General features: G+C 36.4%; 1 protein-coding gene across 1 annotated transcript in view; it reads left to right on the forward strand.

Moving 5' to 3' along the window:
- Positions 1-453: 453 nt before the first annotated feature.
- MTMR10 (myotubularin related protein 10) overlaps positions 454-25,680 on the forward strand; it is a gene marked incomplete at its 5' end in the record, with an annotated part of 35,127 nt that continues 9,900 nt past the window's right edge. Inside the window, 5 exons of the mRNA XM_029084707.1 lie at positions 454-514; positions 12,744-12,880; positions 13,981-14,053; positions 16,245-16,387; positions 25,584-25,674. Of these exons, the coding sequence (XP_028940540.1) occupies positions 454-514; positions 12,744-12,880; positions 13,981-14,053; positions 16,245-16,387; positions 25,584-25,674 (505 nt within the window). The remainder of the gene's footprint in view (positions 515-12,743; positions 12,881-13,980; positions 14,054-16,244; positions 16,388-25,583; positions 25,675-25,680) is intronic.

A 25,680-nucleotide genomic window follows, 5' to 3' on the forward strand; every position in this document is an offset into this window, starting at 1 on the left:
TTTTAAAGAAGTACCTTTATTTTTAAGGTTTGGAATTAAAATGCAAGTAGGCATGTATGTATTCTAGGCCTTGGTCTTTTGGAAGTTTTTCCCATGTTAAAAGTTAGTAGAGAGTTTTGTGCAAACCACATCTGCGTAAAGCGTGTTGTCAGACTTGAGCCTTCATAGAATGTCAAGCCAAATTGTTTTTCATTCATCCTGTGACTTGTTATAGCCTAGGTTACACAATTAATTAAATATTATCAATTTAAATATTATATTATTCTTCAGGTACAAAGCTAAATGTACACAAAAATGTTAATATCTTCACAGAAAACTTGCTATGATTGGATGCTAGCTCTTTAAGATCAGCTTTTTAAGTTAAAAGAACTTTCTCCTTTGCCCAAATAGATCAGACTTGTGTCTGACTGTAAAGTTCTGATTCTTAAGTAAATTCTCATTTTTTTTCTTCAGGCTGAAGACCATATAGCATCAGAACCAAGAATTAAAAAACTGGAACCAGTACTTTTGCCAGGTAGGCATAAATCAGGAATTTGACAGATACCTCAACAAGGATATATTTAGGCCTTTTGTTTATTATAATAGAATCGGTAAAATATTAAGAGTTTTCCCCATTTTACTGTGAGTGTTGATTTTGGTATATTTTAATCTTAGCATGCTCCTTGAGGGAATATACCTTCTAAGTAGGAAAATCTAATTATATTTGTGTCTATAGAAAATTGTTATAATTTACTTATATTTATAAATATACTCTAATTGTTCTAACCTGCTTGAAACACTAAGTAAACACATATGCAATTTTGCCTGTGTAATGCTTTAGTGTACGTAGAATAACATCTCGGCTTTATTGCGAGTATTTGAAATTAAACCATTGTAAGTTGCTTTGTAACATTTATGACATCCTTTAGAAGGATACTACTGATTATATTTTTATTAGATAGTCAGACCTTTACCTGTCTGCAGAACCCACTACCATAGCATGCATTGTAGTCTTCCTTTATTTTAAAGGAAAATAGTAATAAAATTTCCAGTAGGTAGATATGATTGACTTCTGTATTGGAAAACTTCTAATGACATCTTTATTCATTTACTCTTACTGAATATGGAGCTGTTACATAATTTTGGTATTTGTAAGTGTCTTTAAACCTATGTAGAATAACCCTTTTAGTGTGTAGGTGAGAAAAGCAATGTCTTTATTGTTCATAATTATGTATTTGTAAAAATGTAGGATATTCATGATATTCATTCATGTCATGGTAAATGACATTTTAATCAATGAGGATTTCTAAAATCCTTTTCAGATTATTCCTATTAACCTTTTCTATTATTCTTCAAGATTACTTTTAATTGCAAACTGTACATCACAGTAATAATTTTGGGTGGTTGTTTCTAAGGGTCATTTTGAGTTTAGAACAATGGTATACTGCATTTTTTTAACAGCATTCAGATTATACGTTAACAAATTTGAATTCACACACACATACTAATGTAGGAAGCTATTGCTATGATGTTGTCTAAATTGATATATTGGTAACTTTCAAAGTGATTAATAGCATAAACAAGTTACTCTTAAAAGTTACTTCTGTCACTGCTTCATCTGGTACTATTGTTAATTAAGCAGTACTAATTATTATGTGGTGTGGTCCAGTGAGGTACTTTAAGCTAAAGAGGCTGAAATATTGTGGAAGAGGTTCAACTGAAAGAGTAAATCGCAACTGTCATTAAACCGACTGACACTTCATGAAACAAAATAATACAAATACCCTAAAATACATTGCTAAGATTGCTCAGTATTTGAAATACAGTTATATATTTATGCTTGCAAAACTTCTGCTTACCACTTGGCATCTTGTTGGTTATGTTGCACTTGATATTCATCCAAGGTCTTTGACTCACAAGGAAGTGACTGCGTGTTCTTCTCTGAGACATTCCACAGAAAATGCAAGGCAGTACAGGATTGCTTTTCTCAAAATGTAACACATTTTGCCTTTGCAGTGGGACATGTGCACGAGCAGTGACAGAAAACAACTTCTGTACAATAACTTTTTGCAGTGTGGTTCATTCTTTGTTTGTGAAACTCCGAAGTACACTTAAAGTAGTGCTGACTGAGTTTGTTTTTCTCAACTGGCTTATATTTATCCCATGTTTGCATAATTTCCCTTGTCTGTACTATTTCTGAAATGAGCATTTGATGGCCTTTGGGACATGTGTAGTAAGTTGCCCCAGGTTATATAGAAACCTATTGAAAGAGTATGACTCACACAGAATTGAAATTTCCGCCTCCGTATCATTCTAAGGTGTTATTTTGAATTATTTAATAATAAAATTCACAGCTCTCTACGTACCCAGAGTAGCTCTGACAAAATCTTTTCCATTTTTGTGAGCATCAATCTGTATGAGGGTGGAGTGGAGCTTAGAAATGACTTATTTTAAATGGCTTAAATGCAGCTTCCTGTTTAAAGTTAAGGACCAGCCTAAATGCTTTTTTTTGTTTGTTTCTGTCATCAAATGATGCAGTAGAAAAGTGTATAAACAATTACACATTGTACTGTTGGATAGACTGGCTTTTGGGTTTTTCATAACCCAAGTTTCTGGCCAAATTCCAACTCATTTAAATATATTAAGGCTGACTTGCACACCCTTGCAAGTACAGTTTGAGTATGGTATTCCTAATATCCTATCCTTAATAGTGCTGTGAAATTGCTTTTGCTCTCAGGAACAGAATTAAACCTGTGCAGCTGAATGTTTATTATGCTTTTTTTAATTGGTGGAGGTTTTAAGGAGTTCTTTTGGAATTAAATTATGTTAGCATAAGCAGTTACTGGCTTTAGTAATCTTTGAAAACTGCAAATATTTGTATAAAGCTTTTGATTCCTAAAACATAGTCACTTTGAAGGAGTAGCTTACTAAAAATTGAAATTCCAAAGTAGCTAAATACCCTACTGTCTAACTTGTATTTTTGTGAAGTGGAGGTTAGGAGAGGGAGTTCCAGACATGGAAATTATGAGTTGGGTTACAAAATGAGGAGGTTTTTATTTAAAAAAAATAAAGGGGGGGGGGGGGGGGGGGGGGGTGCGGAATTTACATAGGAATCAACTTTGAACCTGTAGAATTTGTTTTTAAAGTTTCCTCTGGTGTCCAGAGGAACAGAAGCACATCCCTTCAGCTTTTGGAACACAAGCCTGTATTCTCATGGAACTGTGTGCTCTGAGGAGGGTGGTGTATTAGGAAGAGCAACAGCCATCATTTAAAGCAAGTAAAAACCTTGGTTGTAAGTGGTAACACTGATGCTGCAGTAGGGAAAAGCAAATAATTTTATAGAATTTGGTATCATTTAATTCCAAAACCCATGATACAGTTTTAAGATGGAGTTCTAAAAATGTTCTCTTTTTCTTTCTGCAGGTCTGTTCTCCTAGTGTAGCTCTCTGATCAAGAGTTATTGCAGTGGTAGTTGAAGAGTTGGCCCGTGTAACAGTTTCACTTTTCCTTTGTTTGCGTAGCTTGTTTTATAAGCATGTCAAAGAGGAAAAACAGAGCAATAGCAGGTAGTCTGCCAGTCAGTCTGTTAAAGTGCCTTGCCTGGCTAGTAGGAATTAGCTTGTGTACTTTAGGGCAGAACGAAGCTTAAGTTTTTAAACTTGAAGGTGTGTTTTGTTCCAGTAATCAGTTGTAGCCTATTTTCCACAACAATGTCTGTAGCATTTTTGAGACATCATAACTGGAATGTAACACAGTGTATGTTTTCATTATTTGGATGGCAAAGCAGTGTGCACAGAGGTGCAATACGTGGATGGATAATGAACCAGTCCAGTGTCTGTACTGTGGTTTAGGCAAGATCAGGTGAAGAGGTCCTCACTGTTGCTTACACATGATGTTGTGCAGTCGATCAGGTCACTAATAGAACATCTGATGAAGTTGGAGAAAATGGTTGTTCCTCCTCATACTCATTTGCAGTAATTATTTTAAAGGTGTTGCTCAGTCTACTAATTTGCTGGTAGATTAAGTTAGTAGTTGTTACCTGTAGGTTTTTACAAAACAGCTAGAAATGGCTTAGTTGTTTTTGGTTTTGAAAGTTTATGCAGTAAAATTGTAGCAGTAAACCGAATTAGAATAGTATTTTTTTATCTTTAAGGCTTGCTCACGTTAAAGGAATATTGGTGGCGAGCTGCTGTTGCAAAGCAGTTATTTGTAGTCTCTTGTATCTTCACCAGGTTTCCTGGTCAGAGTGTAGAAGTCAGCTTCAGTGCCATCATTGGTGTGTGATGGGTGGGTTTATAAACAGATCCTAAGTATGGCTGGGCTGGGTCGGATGTCACTTCTTGCTGACAGTGGCCACCAGCAGGCATGTAGGAAGAAGAAAGAACAGGACAAGTGCCACTCCCAGCTGCTTGTTCTGCCCTCCCTGCTTCCTTCAATGTGTGGCGTGGGGACTTTCCTCTTAGTAACGTAATTGGGAGATCCAAGTGGAGCATTACAGAGCATCACAGAGACAGTGCTATGATATTTAATTCCCCTTGATGGATTTTTCTTATGTGAATTTATCTAATTGCTTTCTATAGCCATCTAAACTTCTGTCACCTGCAGCTTCATCTGGTAAGGAGTTCAGCAATTTAATTATATGTTGTTGCAAGCTACCTTTATTTGTTTTTTCTGAATTTGCTACCATCTAGTTTCTTTGGGTAAATCCTAGTTCTTGCATGACGCAGCAAACATCAAGCCATATTCCCCCATTTCATGTCATTTATGATTTTTCAGACTTGTCATATGTCTGCTGTCATACGTTTTGCTTTCCTCTAGCTTAGTTGTCTTAGTTGATCCTAAGATGGAAACTTTCCATATCTTTAATCATGCTTTTGATTACCTCTGAACATTTTCCAGTTGTGCTGTGTTCTTGTTGAGGTGGAATTACATACCGTGTTTTGCCACTGGATATATTTGGCTTTCATCTAGTACTGCCAGTCTAATTGGCTTTACCACCTGCTTTTTGGTTTTGGTTTGCTTTTTTGTATACATGTGCCTTTAGATAGACAGCTGACTCTAGGAATTTAATTGTGGGAAATTTTTAAGCCTGTATCATGGAAAGTTTTAATCTTTTAGAAGTGTCTGATGCTCTTGCAAGTTAGCTCCCAGTTCTTTCTTTTTTTTTTTTTTCCTGCTTTCTGCAAATCCTTGGTCTATTAAGTCATGTGTTCCAGAGCAGCTGCAACACATCTCGTGATAGGAGAAGGAAACTACATTTTTTGGTGAGGCACCCTGGTGTGTTAGTACCCCACGTTTGTTCACTCCTGACTGCTTTGAACCCCTGCACCTCTTTCTTGGCATTTTTATTTGGTTTGTGGTGTCCTAGACCTGGAGAACAGAGGTCATGGCGTTGCAGTGTGACTGGGGAGCTAGTGGTAAGAAATAGCAACAAAGTTAGTGAGGTTAATGTGTAACCCCAGAGATTTGCCAGGTCTGCCTTTTGTGTGTGTTAGGAATCATATTGGCTTAACACCTCAAAGGGGGAAACTGGAATCGTTTAATTGCTTGGTACAAGTAGCAATGCTGTTTCTGTCAGTGCCTTTTTCCATGTGTATTTCTGGAATGAGTTGTTGACATTCAAGTAGATATTGCTTGATCTGTTAAGAATGTTTGTCTGTTGATGGTGAGTAGCAATAGCTTATCAATGCTGATAATAACTGAATAGAACCTCTATGAAGTAAATTTCTGATTGTTTCCAAAGCATATTCAGTTGTTGATTCTCATTTCCAGTGTTGTAGTGTGCTCACCAAGGCTCCCTTACTCACTGTGCAGGTGATTAAGACATCCTATTGCAGGGTCAGGTGTTTTTCCCTGCATCGCATTTCTAATTTGAAATTGAGATGTTACTGTAAAAGTTTGTTTGTTTTTAAAGTTAGCCTGTGGTATTAGACAAGTGAAATGCCTTTGTAATTTAAACTCGTTTTCAGGAATCGGTGTCATACAAGAGCATGAAATTATTTTCAGCATTTCAGAATGGCCAGATTAGAAAATCAGAATAGCAAATTGGAAAGTAATATGATCCCCTAAAGGTTTTCTAAAGTAGATTTTTTGGTTTTAGTCTACATCAAGAAGATTACCAAAAGTTTTATTTAAATAAATTGAGAGTTTCAAATTCTAGATTTGAAATCTAAAACAGCACCTTTCTGCAAACCAACCTCTCATACTGCAAGAAGTTTAAAAATGGACCAAACATTTGACTTATATTTAGAATAAATGAGGCATCACTTACAGTAAGTGTATAGTAAACACTTTTCTATTATACCTTTTTTGTTTGTTTGACTCAAATTTTCAGGCATGGGTTCAGTTAACTGCTTGTTTTGGGTTTGGTTTTGGTTTCTTGAAGGGCTGGCATGATACAAGTACTACCATGGCAATCTGCATGTAGAATCTTAAGTTCCAGATACGATCTTGCAAGTGGATTTTACTGGATGAAGTCAGTTTGTTCTGCCTTCTTTGTTATGAATACAGAGAGTGCATTTCTTAGAGTTTCTGACCAGTAACATATTTTAACTGTTTGTAAATATCTACAAGAATACTTGCCTGTTTGCAACAGATTAGCTGTAGGGCAATATGGAAATCCTTCTTTAAAGCTAGAAGGATGAAAACGCTTTAAAATTAAGTATTTTAATCTTTTTTCATGTGCAGTCTGCAAAACAGTTCCAAAGTAATTGGTTTCTGCCCACTCTGTCCTACATATATTTAATGCCACAAGTCATTAAAGTCTAGAAAGGGGATAAAATGTTAGTGTAGATTCTGAGTTGTCAGCTGACCAAACTACTAGGGTTTTTGTCTCCTGGCAATTCTGCTTGCTTCCATTGAAGTCTTCAGTGAACTAATTTCTAAGGAACCTGTGTTTCTGTATTGATTTATTTATTAAGCCAAACCTCAGTAATTTATCCTAGACCTGATAATATATTGTAAGTTCAAAACAGAATCTGTAACTTTTATTGGTGACATAATTATAAAATAACAGGCTGAAAGCCATAGTCCTCTCAAATTGTAACTGATTATCTTGTTTAGTCAAAGTCAGGCTTTGGGAATCTCCAGTTTATGCAGCCAGACTAAAAATATGCAAAACACAAAACACTCTCCCTCCTCACTGGCTTGTGTATTGTTCACATTACAGAACTGTGACCAGATCATTGCTAAAACTTTTTGGGGGTGTTTTGATGATAGGTTCATTTTAATTTAGCCTAAAAATACATACTGATGCCAAGAGGAACTGTTTATTATTCCATTTTTCTCATCGCAGGTGTGTGTTCCTCTTAGCTCCTTGGTGCTGATATTTTCTATGCAACCAAAAAACAAGCCAGATCAGAGAGCCAATTCAAATGAAATCAGGACTGACAAAAAAAGGAAGAAAAAATACATGGTTAGAATTATTTTTAACTGGGTCAATTCTCTGACTAACAGTCTTTCACAAATGGCAATGCCAGCACAAGGGTTGAAGTGAGAATGAATGTTGAATATGGAACTGTTTCCATTTTAGGGGTAATACAAGTTGCTAGATTAAAGCAACTCTGTAAGCACGATCAGCTTTTTAATGTACTGCAATACTTTGTCTTGGATCTAGTTGCTAATGAGAGGCTTGCTCGTGATGGATATTCCCTTGCTGTGTGAACTCCTGTTGGTTGCCTGCTCTATGTTCTTGTGTCCTTCACTGCATTTCTGGGGTGTGGAGGAAGCTTTTGTGGAGTATCCTATCCTAGTTCAGAAAAGCAACTATCTTTTCACATCCCCCCTATGGTCAGTTTCCTTTGCAAGGTTCGCAGAGATTACCCATTATTGGACAAATAAGGATTTTAATATTGTTATTGTGCATGGGAAAAAAATAGTTGTTCTTTGAAGACTTTTACCAAGAAGTCTTTAAATTTTTTGCTACTTTTTTCCTTTCTGAGCATTTCTAAAATTTAGCTAAGCTCTTGTCATGCTCTTTCTCTTCTTCTGTTGGCGCATTAGAGAAACTGTACAATATTCAGATATGATACTTTAATAACAATTTTTCTAATTGCAGTTAAAACAAACCACTCTCCAAGCAGTTGTTAGAGTTGTTCTTTGATAGAAATCCCAGGTTCTCCTATTAAAAGTTAATGCAAATAGAATATATCCAAATTGTTTTTCATTCCCCATAATCACAGTATTCAGCTGTCCTTTTGGAACAACATTTTACTTTGGTTTTAATTTTTTGCTTTCTGTAGATGTACAGAAAATTAAATGTAGTCTACTTTTTAACTCATTGTGAAAGTATTGCAAAATAGTTGGGGAAAAAAAGAAAATCTGTGAGATCTACAGTAGTGTGCATCTTTTTTTGTCTTCACATATCATAAATCCTTAAATACATTGTAAGAACTCATGGAAATCAGAGAAGAGATAAAAGACAATTATTTCATGAGCTTACAAATACTGTTTTCTTAAGTTTGGAAGAGGCTGAGCACACTGAACAGAAGATTCATTTAGAAGTGGATTAGAGACATTTACATCTAAATGCTTGGCGCATACTAATAAACTTGTACAATTTTGGTATTCTCTTTACAAGAGAACAGCTAAGAAAAGGCAGCTAAATTTGCAAAGATATTCTAGATTTCAGTTACTTATTAATCAAGTTTTTACTGGAAATTCTGACTCAAATTTAAGGAAGTTAATTATTTGCCAGTCATTTTGGAACAGTTTTAGACTTAGATCATAGAATCATAGAATGGTTTGGGTTAGAAGGGACCTTTCAAGGCCATCTAGTCCAACCCCCCTGCAGTGAGCAGGGACATCTCCAACTTGATCAGGTTGCTCAGAGCTCTGTTCAGCCTGACCTTGAATGTTTCCCGGGATGGAGCTTCTGTCACCTCTCTGGGTAGCCTGTGACTGTGTCTCGCCACCCTCATTGTAAACAAATCTCTTCCTTACTTCTAGTCTAAATCTACTCTCTTTTAGTTTAAAACCATTGCCCCTTGTCCTATCGCTACAGGCCCTGCTAAAAAGTCTGCCCCCATCTTTCTTTTCCTTTTAAATACAAATTAACTCATTACTGTGCATTTTTAATAGTTAAATGGCTACTTGAATTAACTTTAGCTTTTCTGCTGTGAACTTTTTAGACTATCTTTCACATAAACAAGCTGTCTTTCTGTTGTCTTAATTTGGTATAATCACTATCAGCATTATAAATGAGGAATGGGGCTTTAGTTTCCTAAATGTATTCCTACCTAATCTTGTGAATTTAGGTAGGAATTATATGACCACGTGAAGTACTTAATAGCCTCTATTGTCTGTATGTCTATCAGACCTTGGACATGCACTAAACATAATCAGATTTTGAGTTAGAGTGTCAATGCTCATTAAAGAAAGTTTATACTAATAAACCTATTCTGCTTCTAGTACAGCATTGAAAAAGTTCCCTTAGCAGTATGTAGGGTACCTGCAAACTTTTTGAGCCTGTAGGATTTGCATTATTCATTTATGGAGTCTGATTTCAGCAGTTCATTGCCTCTAGCAAGTATCAGGTTCTTAATGTGCTAGAAATACTGTCTGTTAGCATGTTAACATAAGTATGTGCAGGTGTGCTGTCTCTCTGTGTATGTATCAGTATATGTGTGTGTATATATATACAATGCAGCATAAATAAGTTGCCTTGTAAACTGATCAGTCACTTTATTGCATTGTGCTGCATTTTTATACTGAGTCAGTATTGTTAGTTTTGTTGAATACCGTTCCAGCTGTTTCACCCTGTACATTAGTAAGGTTGTGGTCCTAGATGCTATGCAATCAACCTTCTTCTCTGGAAACTAAAGTTTTAAGATATGCAGTTCTGCTATATTCCTTCTGTATTCATGGGCAGCAAACCTGTGCTAGAAACTCCTTTGGATGGAAGGGTTTGGCAGCTGCTTCAGTGAGCAACTGAAAACCTGGAAGTGACTTGAGGTCTCTGTTGGCATGTTTCTTGAATTTTAAGCTAAGATAATACAGAATCTTAAAATAGCAAATGTGAGAACTGGCTATATAGGTGAAAGAGGATTACTTATGCATCTACTACTGCTATAAAGAATCCAGACCCTTGTGCCTAGAGAAAATACGGAAATTTCCAATTACAAGTTCTAATGCAGTGCTAATTCTAGCAGTTCTTGCTTTTCAGATTTATCAAATTTAGTAGTTGTCTGATTGCCCTGTTATTTATAACAAATACTGATAAAACTGACAAAAAATACACAAAAAAGCTAAGAAATTTTTTTAGATATTTTGTACTATCTGCAAGTATGCAGGTTGATAGATACGGAGATCCTGATAGTAAGTTACAACTTAATACCTTCATAAGATAAACAAAAAAAATTTAAACTTGATCCTGTGGGGCATGGCACAAAAAATGACAAAAATATTGTTCAGTAGTAGGCAAAATGCTGCAGAACATCCTTTATTTTAGGATGTTACTGATTTGGGATTGCGTTTTCAAATTTTGCAGAAATAAATTGCCCTGAAGCCTAGCCCAGGCTCACTGAGTATGACTGCAGGCTGAGGGACAAAAGTGGTGCTGTTGCACAGCAGCTGTGCTATCTACTGATCACTTGTTCTGCTGATCACTGAATCCAGCGCTTTTGTTGTGCCTCTGTTGTCTCCAGTTCCCACGTGTGCATGCTCTGCTCTCTGAATTTTATTGGGATTGTAGAGGCTTATGCATTGTGGTGGATTAGATATCTACCACGAATTCTCCTCATGTCCAAATTATGAAACAGTCAAATTGCATGTGCTATTGGGAGATTTAACAGAATTTTTCTGGCGTTTAACAGTTTCTGAGGCTGTGTGCTAAGTGGAAGGTGTATTAGCTAGATAGATCCTTCAGTCTCGTGTTATTTTTGTGATTCATGTATTAAGTGTAGAAGTATTTTTATTAAACATGATTAGGCTTTATATATAAGGGTGACAACCTGTAATTTTTTTTCTGGTTTCCTGTTGGAGTTTAAACAAACTGCTCTTGTCTCCTGAGATTATTCTTTGACTGTTCGAGTCACGTGGAAGCGTTGACTCTGTTCCCTGTCTGGAACAGCTTGTGACTGTTTACTGGAAAAAAGCAGCAGCTACACTGTAAAAATGTGCAGTGTAATATCTCTGAATAGCTCTGTTGTTGACACTTGTATAGAAAAATCACCTACTCAACTACAAATACAAGAACAGTTCATTGTGCAAGACCAACACGTACTACTCCCATTGTTTATCTACTTTCCTAAATTTGGGTTAGATTTGGGAGGTTTGCACCTTTTTATATTGCTCATTATAGGTGTCCAAAAGAAGAAGAAAATCTGAGTCAGTATAAAATTCCAAACCTGCATTTAAAAAAAAAAAAAAAAAAAGTTCCGTTTCTAGAGACTTTTGAAAACTGCATCTATTAAATTTGCATTGCAAACTTTCTCATGCTTCATTGTAAATATTTAAACCCTTTGATGGAAATAGATATGTGCACATACTCTTTTGTGCCATATTACAAGTACTCGGGTACAAAACTGACTGTTCTGTGTTATGGTTGTAAACTTGAGTACAAAGGAGAAGCTAGGCCAAAAAATCCAGAATGCAATTGTGTTGGATGAAATGAAAATAAATGAAGTTGCACTAGAATAAGATTAGTATTAACATGCTGTGTAGCCATACAGTTATGAGGCATCCAAGAGGGAAGTTAAAACTACCGGCTTTAGTGAAGAGAATGATGTAGCAGGCATGTTCTAAACTGTAGCAGATGCAAATTGAAGGTTTGCATGGTTCTCTTATTTCTCTACTGTTTTGTAGTATCGAAGACATGAAGTACTAAAATAGTTTGGTAATAGTAATTTATGCTTTTAGCAAGAATATTTCCTGTGTGATATTAAAAAATATTCCAATTGATAATAGATAAGAGAATGTTGTGTGGAAAAAAATTACCTATGGAAGTTGCACTTCATTTCCTGGTGTATTTGGCTCTCCATATCTTTTTATTAGAAATGCAGTAATACACTGGAGGTACTGAGAGATGGAAGAGTAAAAACTATTTGGGGTTAAAGCAGCTGACTTTGTGGAGAGAGGAAGCTTCACGGACAGAATGTGACTGAGAACTTGAGATTGAATAGTTGAAGATTAACACCAACTGTGAGAAGGAATTGCTTTAATATACAGTTTGGGATTTTGCAGTTATTTAAGTAAATAGCTTATTAGAAAAAATGCTGAGCATTAAGAAGTTTCAGGCCAGACCCTTCTAAAAGTATTGAAACATTTTTCATTATAATGTTTAACAGAAGTAGGACTTGTCATTCTCATGTACCCCATTATAAGACATGGTTTTCAATTGCTGTGGACTTGGCTGAACTTCAGCTATTTGTACTGAGGCTGTCAGAAGCAGATTTAAAAAAAAAAAAAAAATCAAAAGCTTATTTAAGCATAGTTTAATAATGTTTGAGAAAAGGCTTTAAAACTCCAGCACATCTGTCTATAGAGCATTTTCACAACTCTTGCCACCTCTAGAATAGATTATGCATGTATGTGGTAACCACAGGTCAATGCTTTTAAATACTGCAAAGTATTTTCTATTTTGGAATGGCAGTTTTCTTTTTTTCCTGATAGTGATATTAGTTGTATCTCTTCTGGGTAAACCCAGAGTTTATAACTTGAAACAGGTAAAGAGTTAGGGGTTTCTTGGTACTACAGACTTAGATTTGATATACCTGCAAGATTTATATAGGCTTCTCTTTCCCCCCCCACCCCATTTTCTGTTTTAGGTGAAATTGTGGTAAATGAAGTAAATTTTGTGAGAAAATGCATCGCAACAGATACAAGTCAATATGACCTGTGGGGCAAATTGGTTTGCACTAACTTCAAGATTTCCTTTATTACGGATGACCCAATGCCACTACAGGTTTGTTACTACTCATATTGCTACATCATGACAACAAATGTGATAGGCAAAATTGATTTAATTAGAATACAGTGAATCTGTCTCATATCTGATATAAATACAATGCTTTCTAAAACAAAGCAGGCTAAGTGATGTTGTTCTGCTGTCCTGTTCTGAATGTGTTGCTATTCCATCCCTTCATTGAGAATATCAGAACAGAGCAAGTTTGGTATGGAAGCGCAGCCAGTTCTCTTTCAGCTTCATTGGCAAGTGGTTTTACAAAAAGCAAAAAAGGAATTATGTCAAAACATGTTCCTCCTGGAAGAAGATAATTGTAAATGTTCTTTTGACTAGACAAGCGTCAGATCAGCAAAGCCTTTCATGCGTTCAAGTTTTATTGGCATTACTGAGAGAGGAGAAAGTGACCATTAAGTGAGTTTTGATTGTAGAGACAGCAACAAGAAAAGGGGAGAAAGAAACCAAGCTTTGCCAAGGCAGAACATGTGACATTCCAAACCTCCATCGGGTTTTGAACAGCACAGCATACATACAGTACTGTTTAGAGATCCAAGTTGTGAGCTGTATGTTAGTTTCAGTAGAGTTTTCACTTCCATGTTGTGTAAAATTCTGAAAGTAGATAGATGCTTATTCAGTAATGGTTGGTAAGCTTGACCAAAGCTACTTCAAAAAATTAATTTTTGACATGAAACAGTTGTCAAAACTTATTTCTGAAAGCTGAATTAGTATCTTTTTTATGGTTATAGTAATAGTTGGAGAGTTTTTATATTTTTTATATTTATTTAGTTATTTATTTATTTTTTTAACACTTCAGAGTGTATTAAATTTCTACCAGCAATTTTTGAGGCTAGCAAATTAAGTGGGTGTAGTGGGGTTATTTTGCATACTCCACTGGGGTTTCTAAACTCTTTGGTGTGCATTAACAGCTCAGGAGCTATTTCCACAACCTCTAATTGCCTGTGAATACGCAAGGGTGGTACATGGTACATGTCAGAAAAGTCTAAGCACACCTGATTTATATCATGGTTTCTTTAAAGTTGTGCTGTATATCTGGTTGCAAACTGCAGAACTGCAATTAATGCCTGTGAGTTCATGTGTTTCAGAAATTCCATTATAAAAACCTCCTCCTTGGTGAACATGATGTCCCACTAACATGCATTGAGCAGATTGTCACAGGTATGTCAAAAATAGTTAAGTATGATGACAAGCTTTAAATTTACTCAGTTCAAAACTGTTAACTGCTTGTTAGGTTGTGCAGAATTGTTGACACTCAAGGTTTTATGTCATTAATCTCTCCTGATTTGAAGAATTTAGTTTATTTAAAGTTAGGATAAAAGCCTTAAAAGCTGAATAAAACTTGAGGTGGCATGTAGGAGACGTATTTAGTTGGGTCTTTATGTTGATTTTAAATTTAACTACAGTACTAAATCAGCAGATGTTCTAGGATAGACACCTGTTATAGCAGTACAAAACTTTGTTAGCAACTTTTTTATGTTCAAGCATCTGAATCTCTTTTATTTAAATACACTAGATTGCAAAAAGCACATCACTTAAACAATGTACGTATAGCTGGGATATCCAACAACATAAATGCTTGAGTTTTCAATCTTGTCTAATCTTAGCAAGTTAGTAGCTAGGTCCTCAAAAATCTACAAGTGACAATAGACATCTTAATCTGAAGAAATAACTTAGAAAATACTTATTTTGAAGAATCAGTTTTTGATTTGGTGGATACTTTAGGCTAACCTGTTTGTTAAGAAGAATGTTTTTCATCTTGTTTTTCATCTTGTAATTGAAGAATTTAATATAACTGTTAATTTTTTAAATCTTGATTATGGCATGGGCTGTTAATCCTTGGTTTTCTGCCTGTAGGTAATTTTAAATCACTACTTTTAAGTTGTCAGTGCCCAAACTTATCCAATAATATATTTCCACACTGGAAGCTGATTGTAATCACTCTGAAAAGATTATTGTATATCTGAGGAAGAACTTTATGAAGAAATGTTTGGGGTTTTTTTAAATTAAGAGGTGTTACTGACCTATTAGATGGTTTTGCACTGACCCACATTTGTTGCCCCTTTTCAAAACTACTAGGTAGAGGTGACAGAACAGTAGCAGTATTTGCACATCTATTAATGACAGTTTTGTATGGAGAGTTGTTTATAAATCTTCTTATTTAGCATCTCATACAAATGCTGATATAACAAATTCTGCTAAAGAGAGGGGAAAAGTCAGCCAGCCTCGAATAATTGTTCTGTTAATTACATCCTCTCTCACATGAAATGTGTTGTTCCTAAATGGGAGAGGACTACAGATAGCTTTTATTTTTTAACTTGTGGGGGCTGAAGGATTCTCGATTACTCTTCTGTGCGTGTTTCCCCAAACTATCAAATAGCATCAATGTTTGCAGTTTCATTAGAAGAATGGTAAAGTTCTCTGGGAGCCCTTTCTGTTTAGCTTTTCCATTGAGGTTTGAAGCTCTTTAAAGGGAAATGGCAGTATTTCCTGGCACACACATGAGGAGATTATTCTTTGTTTGTGTGGTATACAGGTTTACCCTAGATTTAGTGAAGTATAAGCTTTTACTAACAGAAGTTAAGGGGAGGTTTTCACCTGTGCTGCCAAAGAGGTTGCTCAGTGGTTCTTACATTGAAGGTGGATAGCTGGAGGTGTCCTAAAACACTTGTCTCCAGTTCCTTGGGAGAACTTAACTTGAACCCAGAAGATAGTTGCAACCAGGCAGCTATGTCAACTAATCACTCAATAGCTACGAGCCTCAGTTTTCCCAGTTACCACAGATAAAATTTCCTGTGGCTTCTGTTACGCTTACTTTAACAACTTTGTTTGAAAAGGAGATATATGAGGCCAAGAGACACAGCCTGTCTGTGCAGGTCTAGAGCAGCTGGCAATTTACTGTGGATTCTTGAGTATGTAAGGAACAAGGAGTTAATCTTAGTCTTAATTCCAGCACATTTTTATATATCCAAGTTAAAAAAAAAAAAAAAAAAAACCCAAAAAACAGCATATGTGCCAATTACTGTGCACTGGAAGGGCATTGCAGTGTACACAATTAACGGTGTTAACTGCCTGGGAGCAAAAATTGCTCCTGGGAATACTGCACGTTAATTCCTTGTTTGCGAAGTTGTTGATGGACAAAAATAATCTGGGCATACAGGAAACAGCAGTTCAGCCACTTGTTTGAAAGGATATTGATCAACAGGAGGACCTATGGATTTTCTACCTCAGTTGAACAGTTGAAGTATCAAATGGGAAAACTGCTGGCAGCAGCATTATTGTATCTGTTTGAACCAGTCTTTTGTTGTATGCTTAAAAAACACAGTCCAATAACTTTGTCTTTTCTTTACAGTGAATGACACCAAGAGGAAGCAGAAGGTCCTTGGTCCCAACCAAAAACTTAAATTTAATCCAACTGAATTAATAATTTATTGCAAAGACTTCCGTATTGTCAGATTTCGTTTTGATGAAGCGGGTCCTGAAAGTGCAAAAAAGGTATTATATCTTCTGATGAAATCTCGCCTTGCAGACATTACGTGTAGCAACAGCTGTGCTAATAAGAACATTTTGTTCTGTATTTTGATGGGGAAGTGGAGGGGAAGAACTGTGAGTTAATAACATTCTGTTACAGGAAAGTATCTAGATTTTTAGAGTCAAAATTATTAGGTAAAAAATTTAACGTGATGTATTAACTGTTCAGATGGGATAAACGTGCATTTCTTGTCATCACTGTTGTACCTATAAAAATTACTAATTTATTAAACAAACTTTTTAAAGACTGGAATCGGAATACTGCATTGCAACTGTACAAGAGATGTTTACGTTTTTATGGAAAATGTTTGAAATTTTGATACGTTTTCTGAAAGTCATAAGCTTTATTTACCCCTAGGTAAAGTGTACTGTCTTATATATATACTTCTTACTTGCTTCACACAGCAAGTTCTCCAACGAACTCTTGAAATGACCAGTTTGTCTAATCTACATAAACTACCTGCTCTTTCTCAACATTTTCATAGAGAGCACTCGGATGCCTCTTGACAAGAGGAATTGCTTCTCTCTGTACATTCCTAGAAATTTAATTCCTACCACAGCTTTAACACTTGTCATAAGTCTCAATGAAATCATACAATGTTATTTAACCTGGTAAGGTCCGAATATGTTTCTGCTAATCAGAGTTGGTTAGTCTTCATAACAACGTTAGCTCACATGTTCTGGATGGATGCAGTAGGTTATTTGAGTTACAGCTCCTCTGACCTCCATGGCACCACTTCATGGCCTGCCGTGGCACGGCAATCGTTTCGTAAGGAATGACCCAATTTGCTCACGGGGCTTAAGCATTCCCCTTCTCAGTAGGATAAAGTTTGTGCTTAACCCTGTAAGTCCTAAGAACCATCTGCCCAGGCGTAAGTCTGCCCGTAGCAACTGTGTAACTGATGAACAGGTTCATCACTTCTTCACCTTTTACCCTCTCATAGAGATCCATGGGCAGAAGCCCAGTAATGAAGCAGCCTGTTCTTTCCTTGCTACGTTTCTAGGTTCCTCCCTGCTTGCTGCCTTTGCTATTTGTAACCTTTTATGCTTGGCAGTCTTTCAGCAGTCAATTCCCCTTTCTTGGCTTCTCTGAAATCTCCCTGGAGCAGCCTGGCTGCTGCAAGATCTTTATAGCAACTGTTTCTAATTGGCTGTCACAGCTAAAAGAGTGATTATCTTGGAGGAGGGAGGAGGAGAGCGTAAACTCAGCATTTCATTAACACCTTTTGTGCTGCATTTATGCAAGAGCAAAAGGTGCCACCTTTTTATAAACACGCTTGCTTTATACATTATAATTACATGGCCTAATGTGATTTCTTTTGATAGGAAGAACAGCTAGCTCTAGAGATCAGAAGCATCTCAATCTGTAGTAAAGATAGTACTGGTGGTGACCAAGAGTGTAACAGTTGCCATGTTCAAATATCAGACTGCCTTCACTAGAGGAGTGGAGGAAAACTTGTACAAATAGTAGTATCAGCTGTGTGACTACTATTGCAGTTTTGATGCATTAAGTAGGTTCCTGCAACTTTGTGTGGGTGTATCACAGAAGCACACTTTTACTGAAGGGAGATAAGGTTCTTTTAGCCTAATCTAATGTTTCCCTAATAACATTATTCTCTTAGCATTAAAATATAAATGTCTAAAACCATGAGGTCCTTAGATCAGGTTTCTTCTGTCAAGATTTTGCTTAAATTATTTTGGGATGCTGATGGACACAACTAGAATGGTCTTGCATAGCATATTGAGTGGAGTTATTTTGTACATTCTGGCATTTAAACAGCAAACTAGCACAACACTTTTATCTGGTTTCTGTTCCTGCCCTTCAAGTAGTACATCTTAGCAAGATTTTCCTGATGTTTAAAAACAAAGGAAGGTAGTCAGGCCTCCTTATAGTTCTGAAGGGCCTTTTTAAGTATACATTTACATCCACTTATTTGTGCATGTAAACTTTGGTAGCTGTCTACTTGGAAATAATTGTGTGTGCATAACTTCTGTAGGGAGGACCAAGACTTAAAGTATAACTGAGTATGAGAGGGAATTCCTGTTCTTCTCTTCGTCCGAGTGTGCTAGCATTGTCTTCTGACCTAGAGAATGTTATAGTAGAAAACAGACCATGGAGTCAGAGGTGCTGGATGGGAGGGGCCTGAGGAGATCACCTAGTCCACCTTTCTCTTCAGAACTGCAAGGATTAGATCAGGTTAGCTGTGGATTTGTCCAGTTGTATCTTGAAAGCCACCAAGGATGGAGAGCCTTCTCCCTCTGTAGGTAACCTGTTCCAGTGCTGTATGTTTTTCATGATGTCCAGCTTGAATGTCCTGAGATGAGTTTCTGGCTGCTGCCCATTATGTCATCTGGCAAGACTGAGACTAACTATGTTCCTGGTAGTGATTTCCTGTAGTCTCATTACTACACAACTAAATGAGCCCAGTTCCTTCAGCTGATGTACTTCAGGACCATAGCCATCTTGGTAGCCCACCACTGGACCCTCTCCAGCTTCTCCTCTCTCCTTTTGACCTGGGACCCTAATCTCCCCAGAGAAAAATCAGAATAATTGTCAGATATATTTTTTCCCTTGCAAATTTGCTTATTCTTATTTTGGAGCTAGATATTTGAAGATCTCCTGAGTAAAAAATGAACTGGATAAATTGTGCTTATGTGTTTTATGAAGGTTTTCTAGGGTGCTTAGTGATGAGAAACTGCAGAACTCGGAATTTCTGTTAAATCAGTGAATTGTACAGGCTGTAATTAAAATAATGTTTGAAGTATTTGTGACTGAAGGTCTTTTTAGTAAGGTTTTTTCACTTAAAAAAAAAAATGTTACAGTTGGCGTTACAATCTGTGTTCTGTAAAGCAAGAGACCTGCATGTTAGTGCTTTATAAATCATAAACAGCTTCCTTTAGCAAACTTTATATAAATATGGTCAGCTATACAAATCAGAACAGGGAGATTTCTTAACTAAATGTCATCCTGGTAATACGCAGGAGTACCATCCTATGGTTAAAGCACTGGTAGGTCAAAATCAAATACCTGCCTACTCAAATATGCACTTCAAACCATAGGAGTATAAATGAAACTTGTTGCCAGATGCTAGCAAATGTTCTGTTTAGAGCAATAGTTAAAGAAGTAAAAACAATACATGTGATAATTACAATTTAAAAATTAGCTTTAAATATATGGAATAGGTACAAGGAGAACAGATAAAACTTTATACAGTTAAGTAATTTGTTTCATGCATAGTTCCTTGAATGTAATGGAAATACTCAAACAGCATTCAGTTATGTGCATTGGTGTTGGCAAAGAGAATGTAAACTGTTCCTAAGGAAGTGTCTGTATTTGCTGAACAGGGCTTAAGGGAGAATAATGCTTACAAATTCAGATGCCTTACGAGAATAGCAAGTATTCAGAGTCTCTTTTTGGTAGTAAGTGTGAGAAGAAGGATCCAAGTTTGAAAGCAGTCAGGCTTCAGATCTGGACAGTCTCATTGACTTGATTACATATAGGCAAAGGTAATATTGGTAGAACTTTCAAAGTGTTTTTCTCCTACCTTTCAGCAGAAACAAGTTGGAAGAACAAACTGAATTTTGAGGTGAATTAGTTTATTTTGGGGTAAATTATTATGAAGAAGCTTAAAAATCAGTTCTACTAGAAAAATAACTGCAATATTAGTTGCAGCCAGTACATACTAATAAAATACTCCATCAACATTAATCAGTCAAGTAAATATTTTCTTCCTCATTTTTATTAATGAATATTTGAGGGACAAGAGTTAAGGAATAATAGAGGTAATGGAAACTCACACTTATCGCTGTTTACAATTTAATTCTGTTTTGTCCCTGAAATAAAACTAGAGTCTCCAAAGGAAGGAAAGCCACATGGGTGTGGGAGGAAGTGGAGGATGGGGAAGCAAGGGTAAGCAAGTTGGGGAAGTCTGATGTTGGGCAGTGTGAAAGAAGTGCTTCACATTCCTTAAAGGAAAATACATTATTTTGTTCCAAAAATCAGAACAAACAGTGAAACAGAAAACTTCTGCTAATTTCCAGCCACTACAATATTTGACATCAGGCTAAGACATTAAATTGTATGAAAAGCTGAGGCTTTAGATCTTGTGACTTTAGATGATGGATAGTGTGTTGCCTCACCATGCATATGCATCTTGGCAGTGCACCATAATGGCACACACCCTATAATCTTGTGTTTCCTAAATATATCTCCATTTTCTCAGTCCCTTTCTCTTCTGGAACTCCCTCAGTTCTTTTCCTTCAGGAAGCTTTTTCAAATGAGTACGAGAGCAGTTTCAGAAACACATGCTTAATCAAAACAGAAGGAAAATTATTTAACTCAAATCTTGTTTCCTGTGCAATAAAAACTAGCCTTCTCACATGCCATAACACTTGGGATGGAGTGGAACATTTTTTTTCCTAATTGTTATGAAGAATAATATGAAACTCTTGAGAGTTTTGGACAAATGATCCTGACACTTTCTAATTGCTTTTCTTTTCTTCCACCCTCCACAAACGTCTGTATTACCTTCTCCTAATCGGTAATATCTCAAGACACTGGGAATGCATGAGAAGATATTATTCTCTTTATAGTCTGTGGAGTGGGATTGGGGGGGGTGAAAAAAACTTTTTTCAGAAGTAAACTTATCTAAAGGTATTTTTAAAAATAGTAATGTATTTTAGTATTTCCATTAAGGCTTAGGAAACCTGCAGTTAGAATTCAAACACATTCTTGTACAAACAAGGATTCTAATATGTAAAAAGTTGCTTCAGCTTCTGAAATCCTTGCACTGTTTCCTCTTGTGTAGATTACTTGTACTCAAACTACATTATTATGTATAGCTAGTACTGGATTTCCTATAGAAGGATTTAAAAAAAGCGGTTCTCATTTGGACAATTCATAGCTTAGCAGCTAGGAGAAAGCACACGATGGTGAGGGCTGAAAGCCTTGTTACCTGAAAGCTTATTTTCCCAAGACTTCCTGTCTAGGAAGATTGACAGATTCTGTCTGTGGGAGTTGATCTGATCCGGGTTTTGTAACTTTCTACTACAGTTGTCTACTTGGAATAGGAATTCCAGGAGCAAGGGAAAATAGTGTCCTTCCACTGAGTTTGTAAGACAGCTAGCCTGGCTTAGGGAAGGAGGTGAAGTGCAGGGCTGTGCTAACTTAGCACATCTTCAATATGACTGTTCAGAACTATCTTTTTCAAGAGCATTAGCAATACTTTGAAGCTCTTGTCCTTAGCAGAATTCCTGTTGAAGAAGAGGAGGGCTTGCCCTGAAAGTATCATTTGTTTTTTCTCAGACCGGGGTTGAACAGGGGACGCTAACATAGGGAAATGGCCTTTGTACTATGAAATAATTACAGCCATTGTGTTTACTGCTTTTAATAAATGAACTTTCCAACAAGCAGTCTATTCTCTTGTTATTTGACTGAGCCTTAATACTTGAGCTTTACACAATTGTAAGTTGGCAGGAATACCAAACATTTTTCAGTTTGATATGAGAACATTTCCTGTAAGACATGTTTGTCTTCCAGTTTAAGAGCTTTCTACTTATGGTGATAATCTGCTGAGATCTGTAGAATGTGCTTGTCTTTTGAAACTTTCAGACAATAAAATTACTATATGGATTTAGTGAGGAATAAACTGAAAATGAGTATGTCTTTAGTACTTGTTTAGTGCATATATGAGTGGAATTTGTGTGAAATGTAAAAATGAAGACAGTAGCAGGATAAATGTGTTAGGTTTTTTTTTTTTAATAACAGAAAGGGAGGTCCTGAACCTGTGTTGTTTCACCCATGCAATATCTGATATTGTGAGTTATGTCTATACTGTGGAACACCTGGGAGCATTTTTTAGCTGCTGGGTTCAAAAGCAAGCTATGGTCTCCTGTTTTTTGGGAACCAGATCTGAATGCTTTCCATATTGCCCCCACAATTTTACCCCTTTTAACACAGCACAGACACACTGTTTCTCAAATGTGGCAAGTAAATTACAACGATTTCAGCTGCTGCTTTTTAAAATAGGTTTTGCTGTATTTCTGTTGTGTTACTTGTTAGCACAATGGAATTTTTTAAAGTCTTGCAGTTCATCCTCAGGCCATGAGAGTAGATCAGCCTAGTGTAAAAGGCTTTCATCCTTGATTCATCCTCATCACTCCCATAAATGAAGATAAGGAGTAGCTCTGTTAATAGAGTGTCTGTAGTGAAAAGTTATATAGAAAAATGGAATTCAAACTGTGTATGTATACAGATTCCCATTTTGTTTCACTGTGAATGATAGGGAAAAGTAGTTTGTTAGAAGAGGCCAAGTGTTATGGAATAACTGGCTTCTTCAGCTTTGATTTGTACAGTGAAATCACAAGATTTAATAGAATGTGCATGGCTTCCAGTTACTTCATGGTAGTTATTAAAAGTTTTACCAAATTCTGGAAATGAGCTTATAAATGTTCTTCTGAAAAGTCATGCTAGTCTTTTTCCCAGTGATGCTTTTACTGTTTTGGGTTTTTTGGGGGTGCCCCCTCTGAATGTCATGTCCTCCTTTTTTTTTTTTTCCAGTTTCATTGTAGAACTCAAAGTGTGGGGAGAAAAGTTAAAGCAACGGTTCTTCTAAGACTTGATAGGAAATTTTTTTGTTGAGGAGTGTTTATGAAAAACCATTTTCAACTCCTTAGTGTACAGTCATTACTGGTTTTATAAATAGTGAGGAATGTCCCAATCAAAGCCAAAGTAAACAAAAATACGGTGAAGGTTCCATAATGCCATTTATGTTGCATACAAGCTAGTAAAAGTACAATAACTTTCTCCATGCAGAACTTAAAATAAGTGAGCTCTCGAGTTTTTTCCTGTGGCACGATGCTGCCAGCAGTAGTATTTCTTAAGTTGTATCATGCACCTTTTTCTTTTATGTCTGTGACAATAAGAAACCTGTCCTTCACTAACAGAAAACAATTTCTTGGGTGCACAGAATGTTTTTCAAAAACAATATCCAAAACTGCTCAACAGTGAATAAATTGTGTCAACATGTTGCCAAATATAAAAAGTCAAGGAGAGTTAAAGGGAAAGAAGAAAATGCAAAGGAAAAATTTTAGGTGGTAATAAAGTGAACTCTTTGTCTGTAATTTAAAACTTTGTCATATGGAATTTCTGTATCTGAACATGTAGGATAGAGTTTTGTGTTTTATAACCTCCTTTTCACTAAATATTTTCTTTAGAGATAAGGCAGGTACATTTTAGCAGAGAAGCAAATACTGAGGGAAGAAGGCACAGCTACAGACTTGAAATAAAGTCCTGAAATTTGGGGAATAACAGTGCCAATCTATACTTGACAGGTTTTTTTTTCCTTCCTGAATTTGATTCTTCTAGATACTAGGTTTTTTTGTTAAATCTTTTGTATTTATTAGTGAATACCTACATTTAAAGAGACAAAGGCTAGCAATGCTTGACTTTGTTTTAAATCTAGTATCTAAACCTAAACCATGTGCTGCACTCTTTAATTATAATAATCTTAGGGTTCTACCAAAATGAACAATTTATACAGGTAGAAAACCAATTGCGTATGTGATGCTGGTCCCAAGACTCTTGCAAAGAATGTGAAGACTTTTAGACAAGACTCTTCCTGTGCCCTAGCTTAATCTCTGCTGTTCTGTGGATGCGTGTCTCTTAAGTCTCTGGCTTGTGACTCAGCCTGGTTAAACCTGATTAATGCATCAGGTTGTCGGAGGCAGTGTTGGAACTTGCTATAAACCTGCGGGCATCTAGAAGTTGTAGATGGATTTCTTTTGTGAATGAAATCCAGTCGTCTGGGACAGAAGCTCTGAGTACTAGGCCAAAAATTAATGAAGCTGACATCTTGCTACCCTCAGAAAGTTTAGCTGATGTTTCAGTTCTGAAGATCATCTGGCGACTGGGAAGGCGGTGATTACTGGCATATTTAATTAACTGTCAGTCCACTGCACTGGGCAAAAGGACCTACCCTAAACACTCACTTTTTATTTAAATTGGCGATTGGTGGAGAATTTTTGGCCTGCCATTCAGCTGACGAACTATAAGTGACTAACATGAAGAAAACATCTCCCACCGTGAATTACTTGTTTCTAAGTAACTTGGGGCAAAAGCTGTTCTTTATTATCAAACAATTAGTTTTTTATTTATATTCATCAATGCCCTTCATAATTTTGGAATATAACTTAATGAGACACAGGATTGTCACAGGTCCTGCAAGTCTTCAAGGGGCAGCCTCTGATTTTCCCTTCCAAGAGCAGAAATTTTTGAAGGTTGAGTTTTGGGTAGCACAGACTGGTCAGCCTGATGCCTATATGGGGTGAATTAATGGAAAAGATAATAAAAATTGAATTAGCTACAAACTTTTGGTTAAATATGATACTTTAGGCAAGAACCAACAGGACTTTTGTAAAGGGAAGTCACACTTCAAAAACCTCTTGGCCTAGCTGACAACTTTGTAGAGGAAATATCTGTCAAATGCTGTTCAATACTGATACCAGATTTTAGTTCGGGAAGTGTGTGAACTGTTGAAATATATTCTGGTAAAATTTCATTACATGCTTCCTCTGCTTTTACCCTCTTCTCTAAGCATCGATTGGTGGCCACTGTCGGGAACTAGGTGCTAGGTTGGACCTTTTGTACTGACTCAGTATGTCCATTCTTATGTTCTTATGCTACCTTGACAAGTACTCTTCATTTGGGAAAAAAAAAATATCAAAAGACAGATGGTGTGCTGTGCTCACCACCTGTGTGTTGAGCTCTTTTTTTCCTTGTTCTTCTTCTTACTGCTGAATGCAGGTGGACAGGCACAGCTCAGTAACTCCAAGTCCTTGCTTCTCTCTGTTGATACAGAGAATCGTGTTTAGGGATGCCTGTTGCAGTCTGACCTTTCTGGCAAAAACTAAGTCCACCCTTATCGGTTAATAACTCTTTTTAGATGGTCATGAACTCACCTACTATGGTTGAAGTAATGGTCTTTTGGCAAATATGAGTATGTTTGGCTCTATATTATAATTCACTACTCTCAAATCAAATACGGAAATAAAACATTGGAGGACTGATTTTTAACCTTTTCTCTGCATATTTCATGTTGTCATAATTAAGGGCAATAATTTTTATGCCTATAAATAAGAATAATAAACATTTCTTTCCTAGGTGTGCCTTGCAATAGCTCATTATTCTCAGCCAACGGATCTTCAGCTTCTCTTTGCATTTGAGTATGTTGGGGAAATATATCATAATCCAGGTAAGC

Source organism: Antrostomus carolinensis, unplaced genomic scaffold, assembly GCF_000700745.2.
Source record: "Antrostomus carolinensis isolate BGI_N321 unplaced genomic scaffold, ASM70074v2 scaffold24944, whole genome shotgun sequence".
Taxonomy (NCBI): domain Eukaryota; kingdom Metazoa; phylum Chordata; class Aves; order Caprimulgiformes; family Caprimulgidae; genus Antrostomus; species Antrostomus carolinensis.